The sequence below is a fragment of the Pimephales promelas genome, chromosome 8 (assembly GCF_988280905.1).
Source record: "Pimephales promelas chromosome 8, fPimPro1.hap1.1, whole genome shotgun sequence".
Classification (NCBI taxonomy): Eukaryota; Metazoa; Chordata; class Actinopteri; order Cypriniformes; family Leuciscidae; genus Pimephales; species Pimephales promelas.
Genome location: NC_142776.1, coordinates 2,169,961 through 2,196,816, shown reverse-complemented (window position 1 = coordinate 2,196,816; position 26,856 = coordinate 2,169,961). Strand labels below are relative to the sequence as shown.

The 26,856-nt window shown below is 35.2% G+C and overlaps 2 protein-coding genes and 1 long non-coding RNA gene across 5 annotated transcripts; 2 read left to right on the top strand and 1 right to left on the bottom strand.

The window, feature by feature from the left end:
- Nucleotides 1-2,660: 2,660 nt before the first annotated feature.
- On the top strand, nucleotides 2,661-8,882 carry LOC120467989 (uncharacterized). Of its 2 annotated transcripts, none has more exons than XM_039656631.2 (11): nucleotides 2,661-3,240; nucleotides 3,536-3,653; nucleotides 3,971-4,127; nucleotides 4,231-4,507; nucleotides 4,587-4,761; nucleotides 4,866-4,942; nucleotides 5,011-5,194; nucleotides 5,678-5,914; nucleotides 5,993-6,164; nucleotides 7,675-7,823; nucleotides 8,065-8,882. In XM_039656631.2, exons 1-11 carry the CDS (start codon nucleotides 2,944-2,946, stop codon nucleotides 8,358-8,360), a joined length of 2,139 nt encoding a protein of 712 aa, XP_039512565.2. In that variant the 5' UTR covers nucleotides 2,661-2,943; the 3' UTR covers nucleotides 8,361-8,882. The 2 variants fall into 2 exon arrangements, with proteins under 2 accessions (XP_039512565.2, XP_039512564.2); XM_039656630.2 differs by having other exon boundaries at nucleotides 3,536-3,659.
- On the bottom strand, nucleotides 8,146-15,659 carry LOC148977623 (uncharacterized). The gene is made up of 3 exons (XR_016169422.1): nucleotides 15,460-15,659; nucleotides 8,480-8,553; nucleotides 8,146-8,356 (listed from the first exon to the last, which is right to left on the bottom strand). It is a non-coding gene; the product is annotated as an uncharacterized LOC148977623 (long non-coding RNA).
- A 528-nt stretch (nucleotides 15,660-16,187) lies between these two features.
- Nucleotides 16,188-25,407, top strand: prkag1 (protein kinase, AMP-activated, gamma 1 non-catalytic subunit). 2 transcript variants are annotated; one of them, XM_039656559.2, is made up of 13 exons: nucleotides 16,188-16,344; nucleotides 18,435-18,486; nucleotides 18,725-18,825; nucleotides 19,475-19,556; nucleotides 21,521-21,579; nucleotides 21,680-21,725; nucleotides 21,816-21,870; nucleotides 21,949-22,075; nucleotides 22,231-22,396; nucleotides 22,511-22,548; nucleotides 23,935-24,081; nucleotides 24,285-24,384; nucleotides 25,317-25,407. In XM_039656559.2, the coding sequence occupies exons 1-13, from the start codon at nucleotides 16,336-16,338 to the stop codon at nucleotides 25,325-25,327; spliced, it is 993 nt and encodes a 330-aa protein (XP_039512493.1). In that variant the 5' UTR covers nucleotides 16,188-16,335; the 3' UTR covers nucleotides 25,328-25,407. The 2 variants fall into 2 exon arrangements, with proteins under 2 accessions (XP_039512493.1, XP_039512492.1); XM_039656558.2 differs by having other exon boundaries at nucleotides 16,206-16,344; nucleotides 18,722-18,825.
- The last annotated feature ends 1,449 nt before the right edge of the window (nucleotides 25,408-26,856 follow it).

Here is a 26,856-nt window from a genome sequence, read left to right as displayed (position 1 = left end):
TCTGCTTGATATCTGCTAACTTGTTCTTGTGATGTTCCTCCAACAGACAACCTACTGACTATAAGTAACTTTGCAACTAAAACAACTGGATTGTTTTAACCCAATTAAATATTTGGGTAGAATATGGACAAACCCAAATGTTCACTGTAAAAAAAGATCTGTTCAATTTACGGTAAAATACCGGCAGGTGTGGTTGCCAGAAATTTACCGAACAATATACAGTAGCAAGACTTTACGGTAGCAAGGTTTTACTGACTTAAATGAACATTTACAGAAATAAACCGTATTTCATTATCTGATAAAATGTTAATTTACCGATATCTAGCGAAAGGATCAGTCATTTCAAAAATAAATAAAAAAGTTTAAGTTTTATAAGTTCAAATGCTCACCTTGCTCTGTTCTGTGATGCGCGTTCGTGACTCTCCTGTTCATCAAAATGAACAAATCTTTTCGAGTCATGACTCGAAGGGTCCAGATAAGACCCTTATTCATCATCTGGAATCGTTAAAGCCCTTTGAAGCTGCACTGAAACTCTCATTTGGACCTTGAACCGTTTGGTTCCCATTGAAGTCCATTATATGGAGAAAATGCTGGAATGTTTTCATCAAAAACCTTAATTTTTTTTCGACTGAAGAAAGAAAGACATGAACATCTTGGATGACATGGGGGTGAGTAAATTATCAGCAAAAGTTTTTTTTTAAAGTGAACTACTCTATTAATTTCACACAAAGTTGTTCAGAGTGAGTAAATGATGAAACTTTTGGAGAACTATCTTTTTAAATGTTACAGGTTTATATCTTTCTACATATCCCGAGAAATCACAAAAGATCTCTTTAATACCTCAATTGTTTCTCCTGAGATTAAAAGCAGAGCAAGTGGAGATTTGAGCTGAAGTCGCCTGCGTTTCTCCTGAGAAGATGATCCACATGTGAGCGTCTCAAACTGTGCTCAGATCTGCAATCCACACGCAGTCGTCTCCACATGAACTCAGTCATGTCTGATCACATTCACATTAGTTACAACCGTTCAAATGTTTGGGCACTTTCTGAAAGAAATAATTAAAGTGACCGAACACTGTAACATTTATAATGAATATAATGATTGTTTTAGGAACTTTCTTTTCATCAAAAAATACACAAAAATAGGAAGCAGCACAACTGTTCTCAACATTGATAACAATCAACAGATCCTCACAAACGAATGATTTCTGAAGGATCATGTGACACTGAAGACTGGAGTAATGATGCTAAAAAATTCAGCTTTGAACACATCAGGAATAAATTGCACTTTACAATAGAAAACAGCTATTTTAATATTCACAATATTACTGTATTTTTGATCACGTTAACGCAACCTTGTAGAGCTTCCTTCTGAAACTTTTAAAGATCTTAGTAACCCCTAACTTTTAGTGTTCATTCACACTCTTAAAAATAAAGGTTTTATGGCATTGATGTTCCATGAAGAACCTTTAACATCCATTTAATCTTTCCATTCCTTTAGATTAGTAAAATTTATTTTATAAGAGTTATTTTAAGAATGTTTAACTGAAAGGTTCTTTGTGGAACCCAAAATGGTTCTTTGAAAAGAACAAAACACAAACAAAAACATTTTTAACAGTGTATGACAACTATTGTGGGCCTGTTTCTTTTTTCTTCAGGAATTTTAGGAGAAACGTCCATTACATTTCCTGAGCTGAAAAAGAGCAATAACATTTTCCTCAGGGAGAAGCGTTTTCATGTGTGTTCATATCATGCTCTTTATTGCTTCAATCATATCAGGCCGGTGTGTGTGAACACACAGTGACCCGGCGTTGGTCTGAGAGAATGGAGTTGGTTGAGGGCCGCGGCCCCTGACTGAACACAAATAAACACAGATCTGGACTGCGGCTCCCTGAGCACAGCGAACACACACTCCTCTGAAGAACAACATCAATCACTGGTACAGCAGCCAACACACACACACACACACACACACACAGATGATGCGCATTCCACAGCACAGCAGTCTCTTTATTCACCGACTGTGAATAAGGCACATACAAACACAAAAGAGTGCATGATTAGAGAGTCATTAGTAACTTTGAAGATGCAAATGTAAGGAGAATTGAGCAACTCTGCATTATAATAATGTATACGTGTAGACTGACCACCACCATCATTATCACATATTTATATGCACTTATAAAAAATGCATATGTGTCTGTGTTACTGGACAGATAACTGGACGGACAGATATATATTATTCTCTTGGTCCAGTACTGTTGGCCACTGTCTTCAATTTCCAGTTTGAATTCAGTGTATCAGTTTTCACAGCAACACTGACCCCTGCTGGCAGGGACACACTGGGAACATCATAGAGGCAGCTGTATGCACTGTAAAAATGAATATGCTTTATCCAATAAAAAAAATTGTGGCAACAGATTAGAAGGAATATTATTAAAGGGGACATATCATGCTAAATCCACTTTTTTAGCCCTTAATAAGACCATTTTGTTAGATGTAAACAACACTGGTCCAGAAACACTTCCTGTTTCAGTTTGTTTTCTTTATTTGACATGTAAAGAAAACATCTTAAAGATGTTGTTTAACTTTTTGATTCAGTTTTACATGTTCTGTTGGTTGTATTTTATCCCAGCTTTTGTGTAGTGTTTAAAAAACTAAAACAGGAAGTGCTTCTGGACCAGTGTTGTTTACATCTTGCAAAATGGTCAGAAAAGTTGAAGTTATTCTCTTCAGGCGTTTCGTTTATATCTTTATATTCTGTTTTGGTCATATTTTTCACCCTGTTCAGATTTTTCTATTTTGTATGACGTTTTATGAACAACTACGTCACAGCATTTGCAGCGGAACTGCCAAATAAGGACATTGACTACCGTCCCAACACTTCCTGGAATCCGCCATTATTATTTAACGAATCTCGATCCGATTTTGTAGTCCAAGCTCAATGATGCAAAAGTTACGAGAGGGCAAGTCAAAATGCTCGGTTGTTGGATGTATTGACCCACAAGCTTCGTTACACCGTCTCCCAACATCAGAACCTCTTCGAAGTGCCTGGTTGAGTTTTATTTACCAAGGAAATGTTCCCACATCTGTAAGTAAAGTCATTTTCGTGTGCGCGAAGCACTTCAACGATTCCAACTTCAACAACCTCCGCCAGTTTAAAGAAGGGTTTGCCGATCGACTTCGTCTGATTGAGGGGTCAATTCCTTCTATCTATGGAGTCGACGAACAGAGCACTTCGGTAAGCTATAAATAGCCCATCTTTAATTAAATATTGTTTACTTTCTTAAAACACATGTTGGTCATGGTTTAGCAGTACCTTTGTTTTTGTTTTTCAGTAATACTCTAACAATGCAGTATGTTCTTGAGTTTCATCAATGGTCATTTAGCTGCTGTGTTTTCTGATGCTTTTCTAAACGTATCATATTATCAATTAAGATTTTAGTGGTGAGATTAGACTGTAGTCATTTATCTTGTCAGTGTGATTGTTTTAACAAGAGAAATAACGTTAATCGACTTTGTTTCACTTTATTTAGAGGGCTAAACCAACTAGTCACAAACAAACATTTGCTAACAAAGGCTGTCAAACAAAACCCCTGAGGCGCTCAATTGGGACACAGCTTTCTATGAAAACACTCCAGCCTCATGTCAAAAGTAAAGGTTTGTAAAATATGTGGTAACTGCTATATGCTGTACATTTTATAAGGCTGCATAATGATTATTCACGACTAATCGTTTGTAGAATAATTTTTTTGTTTACATATATGTTTGTGTACTATAATAATTATGTCTTTAATAAAACACATGCAAGTATAATTATAAGAAAAATATTTTTATATATGAAGTATTTATCATATAATATAAATTATATTTAATTATAAACATGTCAATATTTGGTAAATGTTGGAGTCTGCACTTCAACTACTAAGTTACCTTTGCGCGCACACATGCTTTCCTGTCCTCCACACCAGTTAAGCGAGGCCGGTTGCTTGATATTGAGGAAGAACTCGCACCAATAAAGAGACCCTGTCTGGAGCAGACCGAAGTGGATGCTGACTCTACAATGATACAGAGCCCACATGATCCAACCTACAACCCTGAGGACTCCATAAGTGATACTGAACACATGTAAACATAACACTAACAGTAAATATTGTATACTGACTCTGTCATGATCTAGTTTTGCTTATATTTATGTTTGCATGTTGTGTTTTTTTCTTTTCTTCTATAGCACGGACCCTTCTACACCGACCTACAAAATGCGTACTTATATTGTATATGAAAAATGCCTTTTACAACTTTTTGAGGTGTGCCCGGTGTGTCAACGAGGGACAAGGGTGCGGACAAGAACACATGGGACTTTTCTGTGTGTAGAGCAGCAATGTCCACAGTGTGATTTTGTAAGAAAATGGAGTAGTCAACCACTACATGGTGGCACCCCAGCTGGGAATCTACAGCTTTCAGTTGCTGTGTATTCCAATGGCGGCTCATTTTCCAAATTGGAAAAAGTACTAACTGTACACTCGATGCTCTAAAGTTGTTACGGCTTAAATATTGGCATATTGGAACATATTTGTTTTTGCTTAGATATTCCGAGCAATGAGGCTGCAAATGTTCCAGCGCAACACCTATAGACGGCATGCCAGACTTTACATAGAGCCAGCTATTATAAACAAGTGGAAGTCAATGCAGGACGGTATAATGGAGAAGCTTAAAGCACAAAAAGCCATACTTGGTGGTGACATGAGGGCTGACTCTCCAGGTATGTACTGATCCTTCATTATTATGCTTACATTTTCGTAACAACTTGTGAAGCCAGGGTTGATGCAACTGCAAGTAGTAATATTTACACTTTGTATCTCAAAGGACACGCTGCAAAGTTTGGAAGCTACACAATGATGGATCTGAGGAGCAAGAAAGTCATCGACTTACAACTAGTTCAAGTAATTATAAATAACAAAAAAAAAAAAAAGATTAAACCACATTGAATAATGTTTTTTTGTACTTTCAGAGCAATGAAGTGGGTGGAAGTTATAACATGGAGATCGAGGGACTAAAACGCAGCCTTGGTGTTTTGAATGCACGCAATCTACCTTTGGAGTGTATTGTCACAGACCGGCATCCTCATGTCCAAAAGTATTTAAGAGAAGAAGCCAAGATCACCCATTACTACGATGTGCGGCACATAGAAAAAGGTATGTTGATGATGAAATTATAACTACACTGTAAAAAATATTTTCAAGATTTGTTATCACAACATATTTTCTTTTGTCAAATCAACTTTATAATAATTTATGTAGTTGAGATAACTTATTATTTTGAGTTTCTGGTGATTAAATTATTCTCCTTCATTGTATTAACTCACTTTTTCCAGTTCAATCAACTTAAAATTTTAAGGCAACCCAGGTTACTTACTTTTTTAAGTTAAACCAACAATATTTTTTTACAGTGTAGTAATCACAACATTTTTTTCTTTTGTCAAATCAACTTAAATAATTTATTTAGTTCAGATAACATATAATTTTGAGTTTCTGATGATTAAATTATTCTCCTTCATTGTATTAACTCACTTTTTCCAGTTCAATCAACTTAAAATTTTAAGGCAACTAGGTTACTTAGTTTTTTAAGTTAAGTTTTTTTACAGTGTACGTTTACTCAACAAATATGTCTGTTTTTAGGCCTATCCAAAAAGATGGTAAAGGTAGCTAAAAAAAAAGATTGCACACAACTGAGCAAATGGCTTCGCAGTATAAAGAATCATATCTACTGGACAGCTGCTTCCTCAACGATCCCGCAGGAAAGAGTAGCGAAGTGGACCTCCATTCTTAACCATGTGCTAGACATTCACATACATGATGATCCTGCATTCCCGCAGTGTTTACATCCACTGGATAAAAAAGACTGGTTAAAACCAGGTGACGATTTCATCAACTTTTATTTACTTTTATTTAATAAATGATGTAGGCTGTTAATTTAATCTATATTTGTTTTAGCTACACCTGCATTCTACCAGCTGGAGAACTTGCTTACATCCAAGAGGATTCTCAAGGATGTCGAAAAACTCAGTCCCCACTTGCAGACTTCAGGTGTTGAAGCTTTCCACAGTGTCATCCTGCTCTTTGCCCCAAAAACCAATCACTATCCTTTCCTTGGAATGCTGTGCAGGTAAAACATATTGTGAATCGCTCAGTTCACTTACTTTTTGAGTGAATACACAAGAATATTAAATTAGGCAAGCAAAATTACCCTAAGACCAGAAAACATTAACCATGCCAGGAAAAACTGTTTCAATAAATATTTCATTCTACATGCACTAAATGTCCCAATCAACACCCAAACCAGAGGGGCACTGCATTTGTGTTTTTATTTTGTTCAATGTTTGTATTCTGAGTGTTTTCATATAACCTTGAAATGTATTATGTTGTTTGTTTGTTTTGTTTTTTTAATATATATATATATATATATATATATATATATATATATATATATATATATATATATATATATATATATATATATTAGATCAGTAAGATTTTTTATGTTTTTAAATGAAGTCTCTTCTGCTCACCAAGGCTGTTTTATTTGATGAAAAAAATGACAAACAGTAATATTGTGAAATATTATGACAATTTAAAATGACTGTTTTCTATTTTAATATACTTTAAAATGTAATTTGAAAGCTGAATTTTCAACATCATTACTGTTGCTGATTACACATCAGTTTTCAGTGTCACATGATCCTTCAGAAATCATTCTAATATGCTGATTTTATGCTCAAAAAACATAAATTATAATTTTCAATGTTGAAAACAGTCGTGTACCATTTCCCCCCCAAAAAATTCTATGATGAATGGAAGTTCAAAGGAACAGCATTTATTTAAAATATAATCTTTTCTAACATTATAAATGTCTTTACTGTAACTTTTGATCAATTTAACTCATCCTTGATGAATAAAAGTATTTTCTAATTTCTTTACCCCCCCCAAAAAAAAAAAAAATTCTTACTGACCCCAAACTTTTGAATGGTAGTGATTAATGTTACAAAAGCTTTCATTTCAGATCAATTCTGTTCTTTTGAACTTTCTATTCATCAAAGAATCCTGAAATAAAAATGTAAATAACAGTTTTCAACATGGATAATAATCATAAATGTTTCTTGAGCATCATATTATAATAATCTCTGTAGAATCATGTGACACTGAAGACTGGAGTAATGATGCTGTAAATTCAGCTTTGATCACTGGAATAAATTACACTTCACTATATATTCACATAGAAAACCACTGTTTTAAATTGTAATAATATTTCACAATATTACTGTTTTTTGTTTTTTTTTGTATTTTTTATCAAATAATTGCAGCCTTGGTGAGAATATATATATATATATATATATATATATATATATATATATATGAAGAGTTCAGATGCAAAAGCCTCTAAGTTCAGTGATTTCACTTAAATGGCAATGATAATTACCTATTAATTGTTATTTAAGTGAAATTACTGAACTTAAATATACAAGTTTGATAAAAAATCATCATTAAAGAAGACAATTTCAAATGGCATTTAGAGGCTTTTGCATCTGAACTCTTCATATATATATATATATATATATATATATATATATATATATATTGTTTTATTTATTATTTTATTTCTTCTTTCTTTCTTTTAGGCTGTACCTGGCAGGAATGCACTTCAATGAAAATTCTGACCGTCTGCAAGCTACCACCACACATGGAGAGCCCATGGACAGAATGTCTTGCCCCAAATACAAGAAGGGAGAAATAAATTCTAAGCCCATCAAAACACCACCAACCCTGAGTAAGTCCTTTAGGAACTATTAATCTGTATGATTTAAATTAATCAAAATCATTGCAGCAGGATTTTAATAGCATTTAAAAAAAGTTTTATTTATAACATAATGACATTCTCATGCAGAGTAATAACAATTCAACCAAAGCCACACAACACAAATAAATAACTGAAATGGCACTAGAAATGGCAGTGCAATAGAACAAACTTAAGCAAAATAGGTTATGGAAGTTATTTCCTGTCATTACAGATTATGTCGATGACATCATGGAGCTGGTCTTTGAACACGTTTTCCCAGACCCAACTCCATATATAGATGAGATAGAAAAGATCCATATCCCACAAAACCTCTCAGCTCAACATCCACGACCAGACAAGGCAACAGTGGTCTCGGCTTACGTCTCCTGCTTCAATCCAAGACCGATCCCTGTTCGTCTGGAAACTCCTGCCTTATCCTCAAGACCACACGAGACGGCAGGACAACACACACTTTCCGGCCCAGATATCCCACAAAGCACCTGCATGCACAATACCTCTAACGACTAAAACACAAAGTGGACAAAGTTTAGTTTGCATTGAAAATCATCACAATGTTTTGTTTCTTTGAATTTATAAAATTTGTAAATTTGTATTTCAATAAACGTATAAAACAAAAATTAGCTTACTGTGTCAGATGTAACAGCCCATATTGTGTCTTCAATGTTGACAATGTAATTCATTTTTGACGTCTCACGTCTGTCTGTTAGTGAGATATTTTTGTTAAGTTGTTTGGTGTAAACTTTACTCATTTTAAATGGTTAACTTTTAAGGAATAATTTGATTCTAATTTGTTAAAATTAATTAATAATATTGCTTGTAGTCTGTTGCCACAATTCTATTGATTAGATAAAGCATATTCATTTTTACAGCGTGGTTTTAGTTTTTCTTTTTAAATAATAATCCTGGATCACAGGAGCCAATAATATTCGCAGTCCTCAAATGCTTTTGAAGGGCAACTGTAGATTAGATTTGTAAATGAAAATGAATATTCTGCTTTTTTCAGCACTAAATAAACTTGCTGACATTCAATCAATCATGCAAGACTAATCTTTTGACTGCTCATGTGATCTGAAAGAAGAAAACTGCATCTTGAAATACTAATGCATATTTGTAATGAATTCTGCAAAACATTTGACAGTAAAGATACAAGAAATAATGCAAGCCAAATGACAGACAATAAATCAAGCACGAATGTGAAGTGTATACATTCTGTAAAACTTGTTAATTTGAATAATAATAATAGCATTGTACAAGAATGGTTATTCATATTTTTTTGTTAAACATAAAAATAGTCAAAGAGTCACTTTGTCTGACAGTAGACATTGTGTGCTTGACCTAGAAACGGTGAATTGGTAATTAACCCGCAAATGAAAACTGGTTGGAATGCATTAATTAGACTCTCCTCTGCCCGTCTCACGGTGAAGAAGAGCTTTGAAAGCTTTCCGTGTAATTGATATTGAGAGAGATCATAAAGTCAGTCTAAATCAAATGAAAACGGCTAATTGGCAGAGTTATTACATTCGGAGTCCATCATTACCAACTACATTCAATAAAAACTCTTTACACTTTCCCTTTCACACGGTAATTGGATTCTTGATGAAGAATGAAATTTCTAGAAATGGTCTTTTTTTTCAATCAAAGCTTTTTAATTGAAAGTAAATCTTTTTTTTTTTCCCCATCAAAAAGCTCTTATATACATCCCTGGGTGAAGAAATAGGACAGATGCGACATAAAGAGCCGACACGTGTCAAACAGGCTGCAGAATCACTATTGCTATACAATCAGAAAGTGTCCATCTATCGTGAATAATAATTTGATATGAAAGATGGACGGAGCCTGTCAAACTTTTAAGCTCAAAAAAATCTCCTACTAATAACGCGAATGACTGCAATTGCAGATTTCGAACAGAGAGGGCGAAAAAGAGGAAAAACGCCGCACTGCAGCTTTAAGATTAACTTTAGATTAGTTTAGGTAGCTTAGGTATTTAGGTTATTGCAACAAATACTAAGTTGTTTTAACTAGGGATGGGCACCGATTAATCACATCCAAAATAAAAGTTTGTCTTTATGCGTGTGTATAATTAATTTCTAAATACCCACACATGCATGTATATACAGTATTTAAGAAAAATGTGTTATTAATATATCAAATATTTATAATTTTAATTGTGAATAAATATATATAAAATATATACATGCACATATTTCTTAAATATATACATGCATGTGTGGGTATTTATATATACAGATTAATTATACACACTACACACACATATATTATGTAGACACAAACTTTTATTTTGGATGCGATTAATCGCTGCCCATCCCTATTTTTAACTAATTGCATTACTCTAAAAATAATTGTTATCTATTCTGTTTTGACTACATATACTTGTGGTCAGCATATGCGTGTGTGAGAGAGTGTAAATTAATAAATAAGCATTAAAATGATCAAAATTGACAGTGAAGAGTTACAATGTTACATTTGATTTCTGTTAAACTAATGCTGCTCTTTTGTACTATTCATCAAATCCTGAAGACTGGAGTAATTGCTGAAAATTTAGCATAGGCCTAATTAAAATGAAAACCAATTTACTAGGTCCCACTTTAGTGGCTTTAAGTACTATGTACTTACATTTAAAAATAAGTACAATGTACTTATTGTGCTCGTGTTGTATTGTAAATCACTTTAGCTGTTATTGAGGTGTGATACGGGTAAGGTTAGGGACAGGTGTGGTGGTATGGGTAGGTTTAAGTGTAAGGGATGCGTCTTCTGTGTAATTAAAGATGTAATTACATAAATTAATTACATGCTGGTATTTTTAAAATATAAGTACAATGTAAAAACATGCATGTACACAATAAGTCCATTGTATCAAATTATTCATTTCAATGTATGGAAGCCACTTAATATAAAGTGGGACCATTTACTCTATTTTTGATCAAATAAATGCAATCTTGGTCAGCATAAGATACCTTTAACAAACACAAATCTTGACAACCCCATGCAAACTGGATACATGGGCCTATGGTTTTGCAATATGAGCTCTATGCATCACTTGGTTGTTTTTCTTCGCCGTGAAGGACACACGCAATGCTCCTATATAATGTATCATGCCGTCGTCCTTCAGCAGCCTTCACGTGCCTCTAAAACTGCACATAGGTGGATTTTTACTTTCATTTAGTCAATAAACCTAAAACACCTTTTTCCAAATGACACAGATACGAAACAAGAAGAGATGTCTCCACTGCACAATAAGCACACAGTCCGCGGGGAAAAGCCCAGCTGCGATGCTGTAACAGAATCACTTTAATAAAGGGTCTGCGCTCGGGCCCCTCCGCGGGATTATGTCAACCTGAGGGCCAAAGCTCCGGCGCGAGTGACAGCATCCAAACGGCCGCGGATAATCACTGCGGGAGGGGAGCGCGCGCCGAACAGCCCCCGAAACACGCCGCGCGCTTGCGTCTGATGCGACATGACTTCTGCTATTCTTACTCGCGAGCCGAGGACCGCTGGCGGGCGGTGGCGTGATGAAGGCTTGTCTGACATCGTAGTCTTCCTCTCTGATGAGCTCCGGGCTGTGTGAAAGCTGAGCATCTTCTTCTTCTTCACTCGCAGTCACAGCTGCTCGGAGTGAAGAAGCGGCCGCAAACAACGCCTTCACACGGCCAGCAGCTTCAGTTCCCGCGCGCGCCAAAACGTGCTAACATTAGCACTGCAGCTACAGAGTGTGTGCTGGATAGTTTCTGTTTGGAGTGTGTGTGGTCCTGGTAAACCAACACTATCTCACGACCAATTCGTACGAATTCGACGCATGATTAAAAAGTGTCTAATTCGTGCTAATTCGTACGACCTCACTCGTACTAATTCGTACGATTTGTCTAAACCCACGTGATGGTTAAGTTTAGGGGCGGGGTAGGTCATTCGTATTCATACGAATTGGCCAATTCGTAAAATATGTACGATTTAGCAAAATCGTATTAATTCGTACGAGTGAGGTCGTAGGAATTGTTACGAATTAGCCACTTTTTAATCATTCGTCGAATTCGTACGACTTTTGTCGTGAGATCGGGTTGGGTAAACCACGGAAATCCTTGTCCTTGTGAGGACATCTTAAAAAAACAGCTTATAAATCATACTAAGTTATGTTTTTTTGAAAACTTAAAAATGCAGAAAGTTTTGTGTGATGGGTAGGTTTAGTGTAAGGGGTGTAAATATATGTACAGTATAAAAGCATTCTCTGAAAGTCTCCATGAAACATGAATAGCGTGTGTGTCTGTGTGTAGCCTACCTAATTAACTATATTTTGGGGACACATTTTTACCCAGAAGTGACCAAAACCTCCCTTTAGGGAAGTCCTAAAATGTAAATCTGGTATAAAAATAAAGTAATTTAAGGTTTTTTAAAAACGTAAAAATGCAGAATGTTGTGTGTGATGCGTTTAGGGGTCGGTTTAGTGTAAGAGGAGAGAATACACAGTTATAGTTTATACAGTATAAAAATCATTATGGCTATGGAAAGTTGAGTTCCCATAAAACATAAATGCACAACATGTGTGTGTGTGTGGGGTGTGTGTGTGGCAGTGACAGACAGGACCCTGAAATGTGACAAAGCCTTAGGCCTCACACTGCTAATGTGAGAGAAGCGTTATGAAAGGACACTGAGCTAAGACTATTAAAATCAGTTCGGTTCATTGAAATCAAACTTCAAAAAAATACTATAAGTGTTTTATAAAAAACCTTGAACGTAATAATTAGCACTAGCTTGGCAACTAGTAACTGAAATTAAAAAAAAAAACCTGGAAAATGAACAAAACTGAAATTAAAAAAGCTAAAAAGTACTTTAAAACCAAAACTAATAGAAATGACAAAAGATGAACTAATTAAAAAATATTAATAAATATAGCTCTATACAAATAAAATGAGGGAATTATTGTCACAATGCATACAATCTTAAAGGTAGGAAAATTCTTCATTTTATTTAAGATAAATATGCTTTCTTATTGTTGGCAATAATATAATATAATATAATATAATATAATATAATATAATATAATATAATATAATATAATATATCATCCCCCCAAAAAATATTTGTACACTTTAAAATGCATGAATTATTTTTGCAAAATAAGTGTCTTTATCACATGACCGCATCTCACTTCATTATTAATTTTAAATGTTTATTGACATGTTGGATTTCTGCATGTTTGTAAGATTATTATTGGTTTTAAGTGTAAATATAACAAGAATGAATAAAACTGTGGGAATTGCTATCCTGGAAAAGCCTCAAGATATTTCACAGTGCGATGCAAAGACATAGTGTTGAGTTGTTGGGGAACACTGATGTACAGGCGTCACACACTGGTGTCTGGTTATTATGGGACACACTGGTGTCTGGTTATGGGTAGGGATGTCCCGAGTCCGAGTCATTTGATTTTGAGTGTCTACCGATACCGAGTCCTGATCTGATACTTCTGTAATATACACAAAAAACAATAAAGAAGAGCGAAAAAAACAGATCCAGATTCCAGGATGTTCCTTATTTTTAATGTAATTCGCCTTATTTTAACATTTGACAACTCTGTTAACAAACAGAGCACTTCTGTGAGGTAGCTTGAACAATCAGGTAATAAACATGAATTCTTCACTTTTGGACTTTAGTGCAAAAGTTTATATTAAAAAAGTCTAATATAAAAACAAATAGCACTCATTACGATCATTTGTGCCATCTTGGCTGTGATGTCCTGTGCCTTTGTGTGATTGAGTGAGTGAGTGTATATATGTGTGTGTGTGTGTGTGAGAGAGAGAGAGGGAGAGAGAGAGAGAGTGTGTGTGTTTGTGTGTGTATAAGAGGTGGGTTAACCCGCGGCTCTGTGAACAGTAATGAACTCCTCTACATGTGGGAATTCTGACACTAGTTCTCACTCTCCATTTTTCAGGACCATTTGTTTAATTAAAAGAGCACTTTTTCCAGGAATTAATTGTTGGCTGCTGTCGCTGGCTCCACTCTCACACGGGCTGTGCTGCGATGACATTCAGCTGACGGCTGTGTGTGTGTGTGCGTGTGTGTGACAATTATAACATGCAAAATGCATGAGTTACTTTTACCTATGTGTGTTTGTTGTTGCTTTTTTACATGCATGTACCATAGTAAAACTGTTATTCTTTTAAATTCCTAAAAGTACTATGCAATCGTTCAGATTAGCCATTAAACCATGTGGAAAATATTTTAAATATGAGGAAGGGAAGCACAACACACTAAACTTGGTTGAGATACTTATCTGACAAAATTATTTAGCAAAAAAAGGCAAACAAAGTCGAACCCAAATGTTGGGTTAAAAATGTAACCCAACGGCTGAATTTGTCCATATCTGACCCAAAGTTGGGTTGAAACAACCCAGCAAGAGTGCATGCTGTTCATTTCTTGTTGAATTATTGTATCGTCCTCCCAGAGCCGCAGTGTCACTGACTGACGGTAAAGGACAGAAAACATTTTTTTTTCATTTTAATTGCTTTCAGAGTTTCACAATAGAGTAATTTCAGAATGAACAAAGCATCCTCCACTGACCTGTCCTACTTATCCTGTGTTAGAGAAAGTTGAATTCAAATTACCAGTGTAAATTAATTTTTTGATATGTTAAACAATTCCCTGCATACTAATATGGCACCATTTTATTACTATAAAGTATGTTCATGATACAGTAATTAAATGGAACTTCCACCTTTTTAATATGAAAAAGGTGCATGAACAGGAATGTGTTGTAGGTGTAATCATGGTTTCTGTTTGATAGAGAGAATCAACAGAACTAATCTATCTATAAAAAACACATTTGTGATTCTTAATGTAATTGGGCTCTTATTTACATAATTTTTGTTATATTTACGATCACCAATTGTTAAGAAATTGTATAGCCTTTATATATATATATATATATATATATAACATTGTCATCTTTGGGTGGGTAACAGTAAAAAAACAGACAATTTAGTAGGAAATATTAATATGAATATTTTTTCCACTTCATATTCTTTACCGTTCACCTTTTCAAACAAACACAAATACTAATTTAATTAGTAGCTAATCAATTTCTATTTTTTCTAATTTTTTTTACAACTTCTAAAATAGGCAAACAAAAATATAACATACAACAAAAATGTGGATAAAAGAATTAAAAATGGCCATAACTAACAGAAGCCCCCCCCCCATATATATATATATATATATATATATATATATATATATATATATATGCATACAAAAATATACATACAACAAAAATGTGGATAAAAGAATTAAAAATTGCCATAACTAACAGAAGTCATATCTATCTATCTATCTATCTATCTATCTATCTATCTATCTATCTATCTATCTATCTATCTATCTATCTATCTATCTATCTCACAAAACTGTCAGCTGTCATTTTTGATGGAGGTAGAAATCGTACTCATTCATTTAAAGTTACTGTAGATGTGACAATATAAACCTACTATAACAATAATCGACATATTATTTTATTATCTGATGGTGTCGAGTCGACAGATATAGAGTCGAATAAAAGCAGATTCAAACAAACACCTGTCAACATGTTAAACCGACTTACCTACAATAATTCCTCGATACCGGGACGTCTATTTTGCACTTCTGCGTGTGTTTTTTGTTCAATCTCTTTTCCATCCCACACAGTTTCACTCTTGAATCCATGAATCTCATGTGACACACGTGTAGTTGATGAGCACTGAGGGATTCAGCTGATGCGACACTCCCATCTAGAGGCAGTGGACAGAACTACAGGCAAAAGAACAACGATTTAAAGGGTTAGTTCAACCAAAAATGATAATTCTGTCATTATGACTGTAAGCTTTCATTTACAGCAGAATATTGATTATGTCATTCATATATCTGAAACTATACTCTACAACCAGTTTATTATTAGCAGTATTATAATACATTATTATGTACGATGGTGATGAAGGAGAAGCGCGCACACGTGTCTGGAGAGGCTATAGGCCAATTTAAATTTTAATCGTGCGCGTTCCGCAAAAAATCAGTTATCAAAATTTTGGCCTAATAGTTAATTTACTTTTAAAACTTTTATGTATATTTTTGTTTACATAATTTTTATTCATATTATTAGGTCAATTTGTTCGTTTAATTTTACAGGACTTTCTGCATAGGCTATTTCCACTGCCACTGGGCATGTTGTAAAGTCGGATCTATGTTTTTATTCACGTGTCACGTGATTCATTCATTTACACACATGTCCCACCCACTTTATGTTACGCCACTGGTCTATCGTCATATCCGGTCGCGGCCTCGGTCAGGAGGAGTGGTCTTCTCTTCTTCATCCTGGAAGAAGGGTGAGCGAGCAGCGGAACCGAAAACATTAAACACCAGTTCAGCTACCGAATTAAACTACACTTTCGCATCCAGAGATCGAAGTGAAACCCATTAAGTGTCTCTACGCTGTGAATGGATCATGGAGTGTGTAAGTAGTGTGAGATTTAACAGTTAATGAGAAAGAGTTGATCTGACAGATTCAGTCTCCTTGAATGACGCCGATAGACAGTTAACTAACAGCGGGTTTTATGGCTAATATCTGTTAAAGTGTTGAGGTTGCGCCTTAAGTGTTATTACAGTAGTCCTGTGTAGTAGACTATTTCTTATTCACATGAAGCCAGTGATATTTATCCTGCGGTCAAGTTTAGTTATGTGCTTCTACATACACGTTTAAGTTACTGCTGTTTACCTTACACCTTTACTGTTGTTACACTATAACTAGCTATGTTGACACGTTTACTGTTACACTATAATAACTGTTTGTTTACGTTACACGTTTACTGTTACACTAATGTTACACTAGTACCATGTTATTAACACATTTATTGCTTTTACACTACTAGTACTAGGATAACACGTATCCTGTTAACATGTTTACTGTTGTTATACTAGTATCATTTACACGTTTACTGCTGTTAGACTACTAGTAATATGTTTACTGTTGTTACACTAGTACCATGTTATTAACACATTTACTGCTGTTACACTAGTACTAAGTTAACACGTGTACTCCTGTTAACACGTTTACTGCTGTTACACTAGTACTAAGTTAACAGGTATACTCCTGTTAACATGTTTACTGCTGTTAAACCAGTACTAAGTTAACAGGTATACTCCTGTTAACTTGTTTACTGCTGTTACACTAGTACTAAGTTAACAGGTATACTCCTGTTAACGTGTTTACTGCTGTTAAACTAGTACTAAGTTAAAACGTGTACTCCTGTTAACACGTTTACTGCTGTTACACTAGTATCATGTTTACATGTTTACTGCTGTTACACTAGTACTAAGTTAACACGTGTACTCCTGTTAACACGTTTACTGCTGTTACACTAGTACTAAGTTAACAGGTATACTCCTGTTAACATGTTTACTGCTGTTAAACTAGTACTAAGTTAACAGGTATACTCCTGTTAACGTGTTTACTGCTGTTAAACTAGTACTAAGTTAAAACGTGTACTCCTGTTAACACGTTTACTGCTGTTACACTAGTATCATGTTTACATGTTTACTGCTGTTACACTAGTACTAAGTTACCACGTGTACTCCTGTTAACACGTTTACTGCATGTTTACTGTTGTTACACTAGTACCATGTAAACACACTTACTGCTGTTACACTAGTACTAAGTTAAAACGTGTACTCCTGTTAACACGTTTACTGCTGTTACACTAGTATCATGTTTACATGTTTACTGCTGTTACACTAATACTAAGTTAACACGTGTACTCCTGTTAACATGTTTACTGTTGTTACACTAGTATCATGTTTACTGCTGTTACACTAGTACTAAGTTAACACGTGTACTGTTGTTACACTAGTACCGTGTTGTTAACACATTTACTGCTGTTATACTAGTACTAAGTTAACATGTGTACTCCTGTTAACACGTTTACTGCTGTTACACTAGTACTGTGTTTACTGTTGTTACTCTAGTACCATGTTTACAAGTTTACTGTAATGTTACACTAGTACAGTTAACAAGTTTACTGTTACTCTAGTACTTTGTTAGTTTACTGCAATAACAATAGTCACTGAGACTCTAGTTAGTACCATGTTAGTTAGTTTTCTGTTACTCTTTACACTAGAGCTGCTTTCGTTTGCTCTTGCTGGTGTTAGTACAGTATTTAACATAACATCTTAACAAAATGTTCGGGTTAGTAATTTGTCAAGTTTCCAGTGATATCTGACAGCTTTCTCAGTTATTGGTTAATCAAGTTAATAACAAGCAAAGCAGTGGACTAGATGGAGGAACAGAGCTTTAAAAACAACAGTTTATTAATGTGTAAGAACCTGCAATACTTCGAAGCGAGCAGAACTGTTCTCCCATTAACTTATCTGGCTAATGTGTATTTTACTGACACATTATAGCCTTTTGCTTAGTTTAGTATAACAACTCTATTTCAGATCATTGTTAATCAGCGAGAACTCATCAGAAGAATGATCACATTAATGAAAAATTGCACATTTTGGAAAACCTAAAGTTTCAATGTTAACAATGTGACATCTGTTTTTCAGGTTCCTGCTGTTCTAGATGAGTTGGATGGTAAAAAGGAGGCGCACACAGAGGGTAAGAGTGTGAATAAATAAAAATGAGACCGTAGTCCTGCGAGCAGGGATTTGACCTCTCTGTTTGCAGTGAAATCTGAGACTAACGTGAGAACAGAAACATGATCCAGAGACACTTTTCTCTCAGATTCGTATCGGTTGTGTTTTAATGCTTGTTCATGTTTTGTTTTAGACCGTGCAGTTTCAAGCAATAAAATTGTGAATTATCTCTTTTTATTTTCCTCTCTCTATCAAAGCAGATCCTGAGTATAATGTGTACACCCGCTTCATGAAGTCCCACCGCTGCTATGACCTGGTGCCCACCAGCTCAAAGTTAGTGGTGTTTGACACTTCTCTCCAGGTGGGAACTCTGAAAACAAATTTTGTTCAATTTGCAACTTTGCTTACAACCAATTTACCTCCATATGTGACACATTTCTGTGTGAAACAAGAAAAATGTTGGCTATCACAAGATTTTACCCATCATTAGTTAATAAGATAATGTTAAGGAGCCATTGCATACCAGTATAAAGCCAGATTAAATGTGTATTCATTACACTGTGCCTAAAAGGTCTTTTGGCTGTTTATGACATTATCCCCCGGTTTCACAGACTAGACTTTAAGATAATCCCTCACTTATACTGGCATATCTTAAAATACATCAGTGTCATTGTATTGTCTCAAGAAGATGCACACCAGTAATGCTTGTTATAAAAGCTACTTAAATGTCCTAAGTAAACTAAAGCCCTGTCTATTTATACGTGCTATCAGTGTAAGCTCTGTTATTTAAGAGGAAGAACTTTTTGATAAGAAAATGATATATAATAACACAAACAAAACTTATTTGGAATAATGTGCACCACTGAATAATTAATAGGCACATGCATTAAGAAATGGGGTCAGTATTGATTTTGCGTTGGATTTGTTTGCTCTATAATCCGTGTCAACATTCATGACATTTTAAACCGTCCGAGTGCATGCTGGTTAATTTGTGTTTGGATGGTTTCCAGGTGAAGAAGGCGTTCTTTGCTCTGGTGTCTAATGGGGTGAGAGCAGCGCCTCTCTGGGACAGCAAGAAGCAATGCTTTGTTGGTAATTATGATTGATTAATGACATTAAAAGGCTTTCATAATATATTTAACTTGCATAACGCAACACATTTAAGGGAAGAAAGAAAATCACTGCTGGCAGAATGTGCTTTCAGTAAAATTTGTTTTCTTATATAGAAGAAAATAGAGCATTTTTTATTATGCTAAAAAAAGTACTTGCAATTAAATAATTAATGCACAGTAGTAGGGCTGGACCAGAATATTCGAATATTCGTTCGGTGGGTTGGTATTCTGCGCTTGTATTTTGGGTTAAGCTGCGTTGCGGAAAATAGAATAATAGAAACAAAATGTATTACCGTTTTACCCGTTATTATCAATCTAAATTAATCTACTGCGAGACTTTGATTTCACAATTTCGTTTTTCTTTATTTAAATTTCTTTTTTTCTATACTTACGTTCTTCGTTTTTTTATTATGATCATTTTTATTTATTTAAATTTCGTTTTTATTCATGTACCCCTCAAACCGTATTCACTTTATAGCCCTTAATCCTGTAATTGTGGACAAATGTGGGCACAGAGGACTCAAGTGTGATCCTAATTTTTATTTATTATAAATGTTATATATCACTGTCTTCGATAAAGTTTTGTCTATCCATTTATGGTGTTTTTTTTTTATTTATTTACTTCAAAAAGTACCATATTTTCTAAACTTATTTTTATGTTTTATGTTTTAATTTTTTTTTTACTACATTAAAACATCATTTTAATAAGTTCTTAGAGCTAAAACCTAAAGATGAAGTGACTTTGCTGTCACCTGGTGTCTTATTTTGGCTTATGCTCTAAATTACAGTTTTTCCCATTCATTTCTATGGGTGCCCATTTTTGACCCAAATACAAGATTAAGGAGTTTTTTTTCACACACTTAACATTGTAGAATTGAGTCAAAAAAAAAAGATGTGTGTGTTCAGGAGGCAAACTTAGGGAAAGTAGCCAAGTCTTGTACCGCTCAGATCAAGGGAAGTGTTTTTTAAAAATAAATCAAAACTATTTTGCCCACATTTGTCCAGAATACGGTTTTAGGGTTAAAATAAGTTTCATTTTTATTCATTTAAATTTTGTTTTTACGTTTTATTTATTTAAATTTCGTTTTTATTCATTTAAATTTCTGTTTTATTCATTAAAATCTACCCTACTTTGTCAGTGAGAAGACTACTTATTTAAAAATATTGCTTAAGTTAACTGACCTGTGTATGTGTCACGGGGTGTGGTGGAGTGCAGGCTGAGGAAGACAGACTGAAGAGGCAAAGCTCCAATTCAATTGTTTACTTAAACTCTCAATAGCAAACGGGTACAGGAAACAGGCAGCGATACACTCTCAACACGAGGCAACATAAACAACGACCGACAATGACAGACTGAATGAGGAGGAACTAAATACACAGAGGAATCAACCAAAACGAGGTGCAAACAGGTGAAAATGATGAAACAAGACGAGGAACAGGTGGCTGATGAGGGAGTGAGTTCGGGAGTAGAGACAAAAGGATCCTGGGAAGTGTAGTGCAGATGACGAAGACAGACTGGTGCAGACGAAGGACTGTGACAGTATGTGTGTGTGTTGTAAGAGCATATAGACCCTGCTCGCGTGAGGCGTGCCGCTTCTTTATTTAAATCCACCCTACTTTGTCAGTTATTTGTTAGCGAGTTATAAGTTAACAGACCTGTGCGTGTGTGTGTGTTTTGCAGTGTCCATTCTCGGAGCATAAGTGCTGATACTCGGCTCGTACTTTGCTGTTCTGTAGTTTATTAAACGTTTATTAATTCTGAACGTGTCGGGTCTCGCCTTTCGATCTATTTTGCACCATATAGAGATTCCGAAGCTTTGAATATTCGATGTTCATTACTACCGAAGCTGCGAAGCTCAAAAAATGGTATTCAGACCAGCAGTTTAAAAGTAGTTCTGGTTCAACTTATGCACATCATCTTTCATACTCTTTTTGCTATTGTAGGTATGCTGACCATTACAGATTTCATCAATATACTTCATCGCTATTACAAGTCTCCTCTGGTAAAATTCTCTCCTCCTGCTCATGTTTAAACTGTTATTCTCCCATTGAAGTTTATTTTGAGAAATTTTCAACAATTTCATGCATTTTTCTCGGTTTTAGGTCCAGATATATGAGCTAGAAGAGCACAAAATAGAGACCTGGAGAGGTGGGAGTAATATTGACGTGTTCATGATGTCGATGCTCTGGTGTGTGAGCCTATGACGTCACTGATCTGTTGTTCTTTTCTTAATTATAGAGGTCTACTTGCAAGATTCCTTCAAGCCTCTCGTGAGCATATCGCCCAATGCCAGGTAAGAGTTGTAATTGGTCCAGGCAGATTGAACGGTTTTGACAGAGAGATGTCTGATGTTTTTTTCTCTCTCTCTCAGCCTTTATGATGCAGTTTCATCTCTACTGAAGCATAAGATCCACAGATTACCCGTGATTGATCCTCTAACGGGAAACACACTCTACATCCTGACACACAAGAGGATCCTCAAATTCCTGAAACTCTTTGTAAGTACTGCCTAATAATCGCATGCAGTGAAGCTCAGGCATTTATTTATTTGTGAACCCTCTGTCACAGAGCTGAGCTGTAATTGTGTCACAACTGGAATGGAGCAACTACTGCTAAACTTCCTGTTTCTAATGATGCTAATTTTCTCTCCCAGATATCTGAAATCCCCAAACCTGCGTTTCTGTCTCAAACGCTGGAGGAGTCGAACATCGGGACGTTTCACAACATCGCAGTGGTTCACGCCGATACGCCGCTCTACTCCGCGCTGGGCATCTTCGTGGATCAGAGAGTGTCCGCTCTCCCTGTGGTGGATGAAAATGGTAATACATAAATTCAAAATATACTGTATTTTATATAAATTGCAAATCTGTGATTTAGTTTTTTGCGTCCCCTCTCACTCGATCATTGTTTCTCCCTCTCGTTTATGCCGACAGGACATGTGATTGACATCTATTCCAAGTTTGATGTTATAGTAAGTTGTGTGTGTTTATATCTCTTGTTTGAATCTAGAACAGCGGACATTATGCATGTAAACGTGTTAACAGAATTGATATTTGGACAGAAATATATTAATTTGTTAACCCTCTGGGGTTGTTCGGCCCAAATGGACTCGAAGAATTTAAATAAAAATTTTTTTAAATCACAGCTTCCTCGGAATGGTCCGAAATTTGGTGACTTTGTTTGTATTTGGTATTTGAAGACCCAAAAAAATTGGGGACAGGATGTGAATAGTCTAAGTGGTTGTAAAAAAATAGTCACACTTGGGGTGTTCGGGTCCAAATGGGCCCACATGGAAAATGGATGGGAAATTGGCAAAAATGTGAAAATACTGAGTTTTTTTGTGCGTACAATCACAAATCAGCCACGATCTTGAAAAAAGCACACAATAGTGAAGGGGTGAATCTATAAAAAATCAAGAGTGCAAAACAGACACATCCAGACACACATACACATACACAAACACACTTTTATACACAAACACACCAAAAAAATTCAGATTATACATGTGTTTTGCATTTTTAAAATGCTCAGTTTGTCCACCAGATGGCATCCATCTCATTTCAAAAATTGCTTTTATGAGGCCTAGGCTTGACTCTAAAATGAAATACAGCTTTAAAAAAAATAAAAATAATAATTTTTAAAAAAAATATTTTTTCTATAATGTTCAATGGGGGGAAATTTTGTCATAATTATTGCATTAATACTAATTATGATTTTTTTTTTTTTTGAAATTTTCTCAAAACACCAAAAAAGAAAAGAAAAAATATTATAAAAAACGAGTAAAAAAAAAAAAATCATGATTTTTGTTTTTTTAAATGTGAATCCCGAGTGTGACTCTGAAACGAACAACCCCAGAGGGTTAAGGCAGAATGTATAAAGCTAAATTCAGTGGAATTCAATGGCACCCGGTGGCTATTTTTGGTACTACGCCCAAACAAAATCTCATGTGAACAACAATTTTTGTGATATCAACTTCAAATTTGGAACAGAACTTGGTTCGATATATGGCTTTGATTTTATAGTAATTGTAGAATAAAAAATATTTTGTAAAATATGTATTTTATATAAAATATACAGTACAGTATATTTGATATACTGTAAATTTAAACTTCAATAACCTTTTCATACTTTCATTTTTTGAAGTGTTTTCAGTTCAGCAATAATCTGCTGAGTGTTTTCTTTAAAACAAGACCAAACATTATGTATTTCATTTAAAATCTGAAAGTAAAGTTTTTTTAAAAACCCATCACAGAATGACAATGATTTCTAAATGAATGACAGTGAGTTTATACACTGTTGTATCTCTCTCTCTGTGTGTGTGTGCTTGTCTCAATGCGTTTTTCATATGATCACACAGAATCTGGCAGCGGAGAAGACGTATAATAACCTGGACATCACCGTGACTAAAGCCCTCCAGCATCGCTCGCAGTATTTCGAGGGTGTGCTGACCTGTCGGGCCAGCGAGACCCTTGAGGCCATTATTAACCGACTAGTGGAGGCCGAGGTGAGGGACACATGTGACATGATGGCATCATCAATCATCATTAATTAACTTTTTCATAATAATGCAGCCCTAAGACAACACAGACACATTTAATAGGATCATTATAAAAAGCAAACCCATTCCATCTTAAGGGAAAGGTTCATATATGATCCTGATATATGCATTCATTTACTTATATACTGAGGGATCTGTGTGATGTTCAGGTTCACAGGCTAGTGATCGTGGATGAGCATGAAGTGGTGAAAGGCATCGTCTCTCTGTCGGATATCCTGCAGTCTTTGGTGCTCACCAATGGAGACGACGGTAAGACTCGAAAAATACACATTATTCCAAATGACAGTTCATCACATTTTGCATGTATGTATATAATAGACTACACTATTGATGGGCGACGTGAAGCTTTTTGAAAATTTTAATCAGTTGCCTCACAAAATGTGATGTGATCCGACACCGCATGTTTCAGAGGAAAGTGCAGCACGGTGTTCATTTTCAGTTTTGATTCACATTAAATGCTATGTGTGTTTGAGTTGCTTTACTTTATATCTCGCAATTGCAACTATATCTCGCATTTTGACTTTATATCTCGCAATTGCGACTATATCTCGCAATTCTGATTTTATATCTCGCAATTCTGATTTTATATCTCGCAATTCTGACTTTATATCTCGCAATTGCAACTATATCTCGCATTTTGACTATATCTCGCAATTGCGACTATATCTCGCAATTCTGACTTTGTATCTCGCAATTGTGACTATATCTCGTAATTCTGACTTTATATCTCGCAATTGCGACTATATCTCGCAATTCTGACTTTATATCTCGCAATTGCGACTATATCTCGCAATTCTGACTTTATATCACGCAATTCTGGCTTTATATCTCACAATTATGACTTTATATCTCGCAATTTGACTTTATATCACGCAATTCTGGCTTTATATCTCGCAATTCTGATGTTATATCTCGCAATTCTGACTTTGTATCTCGCAATTCTGACTGTCTCGCAATTTTGACTTTATATCTCGCAAATCTGACTTTATAACACGCAATTGTGACTTTATATCAAAAGTCATAATTGTGAGATAAAAAGTCGCAATTACCTTTTTTAGTTTTCCTTCTGTGGCGGAAACAAGCTTCCACAGCATACAGCTAATGTTAGTTAGAACGGTTGATTAATGTGTGATTTAGATGCTCTGTTGACAGCCTGCTCTTTCCTTCTGTTTTCCCCTCAGGCAGTGCTTGATGAAGAACAGTGAAAGAGTTTCCTTCTCTCTCTAGAAGCTGGACGGTGCTCCAGAAATGGAAAACATCTATGATATGCAACCCTCTCAAAAACAGGAGCTGATGAAGCACCACAGATTTATTAACAGAGATCCGGCTTCTCCGTCAGGAAAGGGACGTGCTCAGAAATGCAATTGCTTTTCTAAGAAGAAACTCGTTTAATAATCGAGTCCCTGCACCACTTCAGGGAGTGGGAAAGGAAATATCATTTTTAGCTTCAAATTAATTTAGTTCTGTCGCTCGGCACACTCTTTTTGCTGAAGAGACATCTGTCGTTCACATTATTGTCCACTTATTCTGTCCTCAGAGAAGGAAAACACGATGAGATTGAGGTGAGGATGTAATTGTCTGGACTGTGGAAATGAGGCAGAAAAGCCGAAGCTTGAGCCGGGAAATAGTCATTTACGTTTTGCGCAGTGTGAGAAGAAAACTCGCACCGAGAGACTGAAACATTCCGTTATTGTGCCGGGTTTGCAGGGTAATATAGCTTGTTTTTCTAACTCATGGCCATTTTTAATATTGAAGAGGTCTGTCCTCTAAAGCCAGATACAATCTCAGCTGAATTTCTACACACACACACACAGACACACACACTTGAGTATTTGGGGAAGTTTCATTGCTTTAGTCTGAACAATGTGAACATTGAGCAAAGGGAGGGAAAGCTTGTTTTGATATTAATCACTGAATATTTATATCATTGGAAAAACAATTACTCAATATTATTTACATCATGTACATTATCATAGATACATTTAGTTCTTTATCTTTGGTTTTGGGCCAGACTCTTGTTTTTATGTCTGATGCAGATGTGTGTTTCATTTCTAATTAATATCGCTACTGATTTTACTCTGCTTTAATTGTTTTAAGGTCCATGAATTATCAGCAAAACTGAGAATATCAGACGACTCACAATTTTTATTGTAGCTCGTCTCGCTACAGAAAATCATTTGATTGTAATAGATTTTGCTGGTATTTCTCTCTGTAATCATTTTTATTCCACACATAAAAGATCTGTAAATACACCTGAACTGTTTTCTAATTCTCCCATGTCAAAGATGTTTTATTGAAGGCACAAGAAAAATAAAAATGTATTCATTTAATAAGTTGTTGCAGTTCTTATGTTGGAAAGGAATCAAGCAAGACGGATGTGCCACTATAAACGTTTTCACCGATATATGATAATATTCTTTTGCGAATGTGCAATTTAAAAGATTGTTTTTGTAGTTTTGAGAATCATACAGACATGTCGAAAAATGTCTTGTGTGCATAAAATTCATTCAGTCATTTACTGTAAACACTTTTCTTTTAAAGCATCTGTTATGCATATTAAAGGGCACCGAGAAGCACAGGGAAGTCCAGATTAAACATGATTTAATGAATCGTGAATGTAAGTACACACTGATGGCCCAAGACACGAAACGAGAGGTTTGTGTGAGAAAACGAACAGTATTTATATAATTTTTTATCTCTTGTTAACAGCCGTCGAACCGA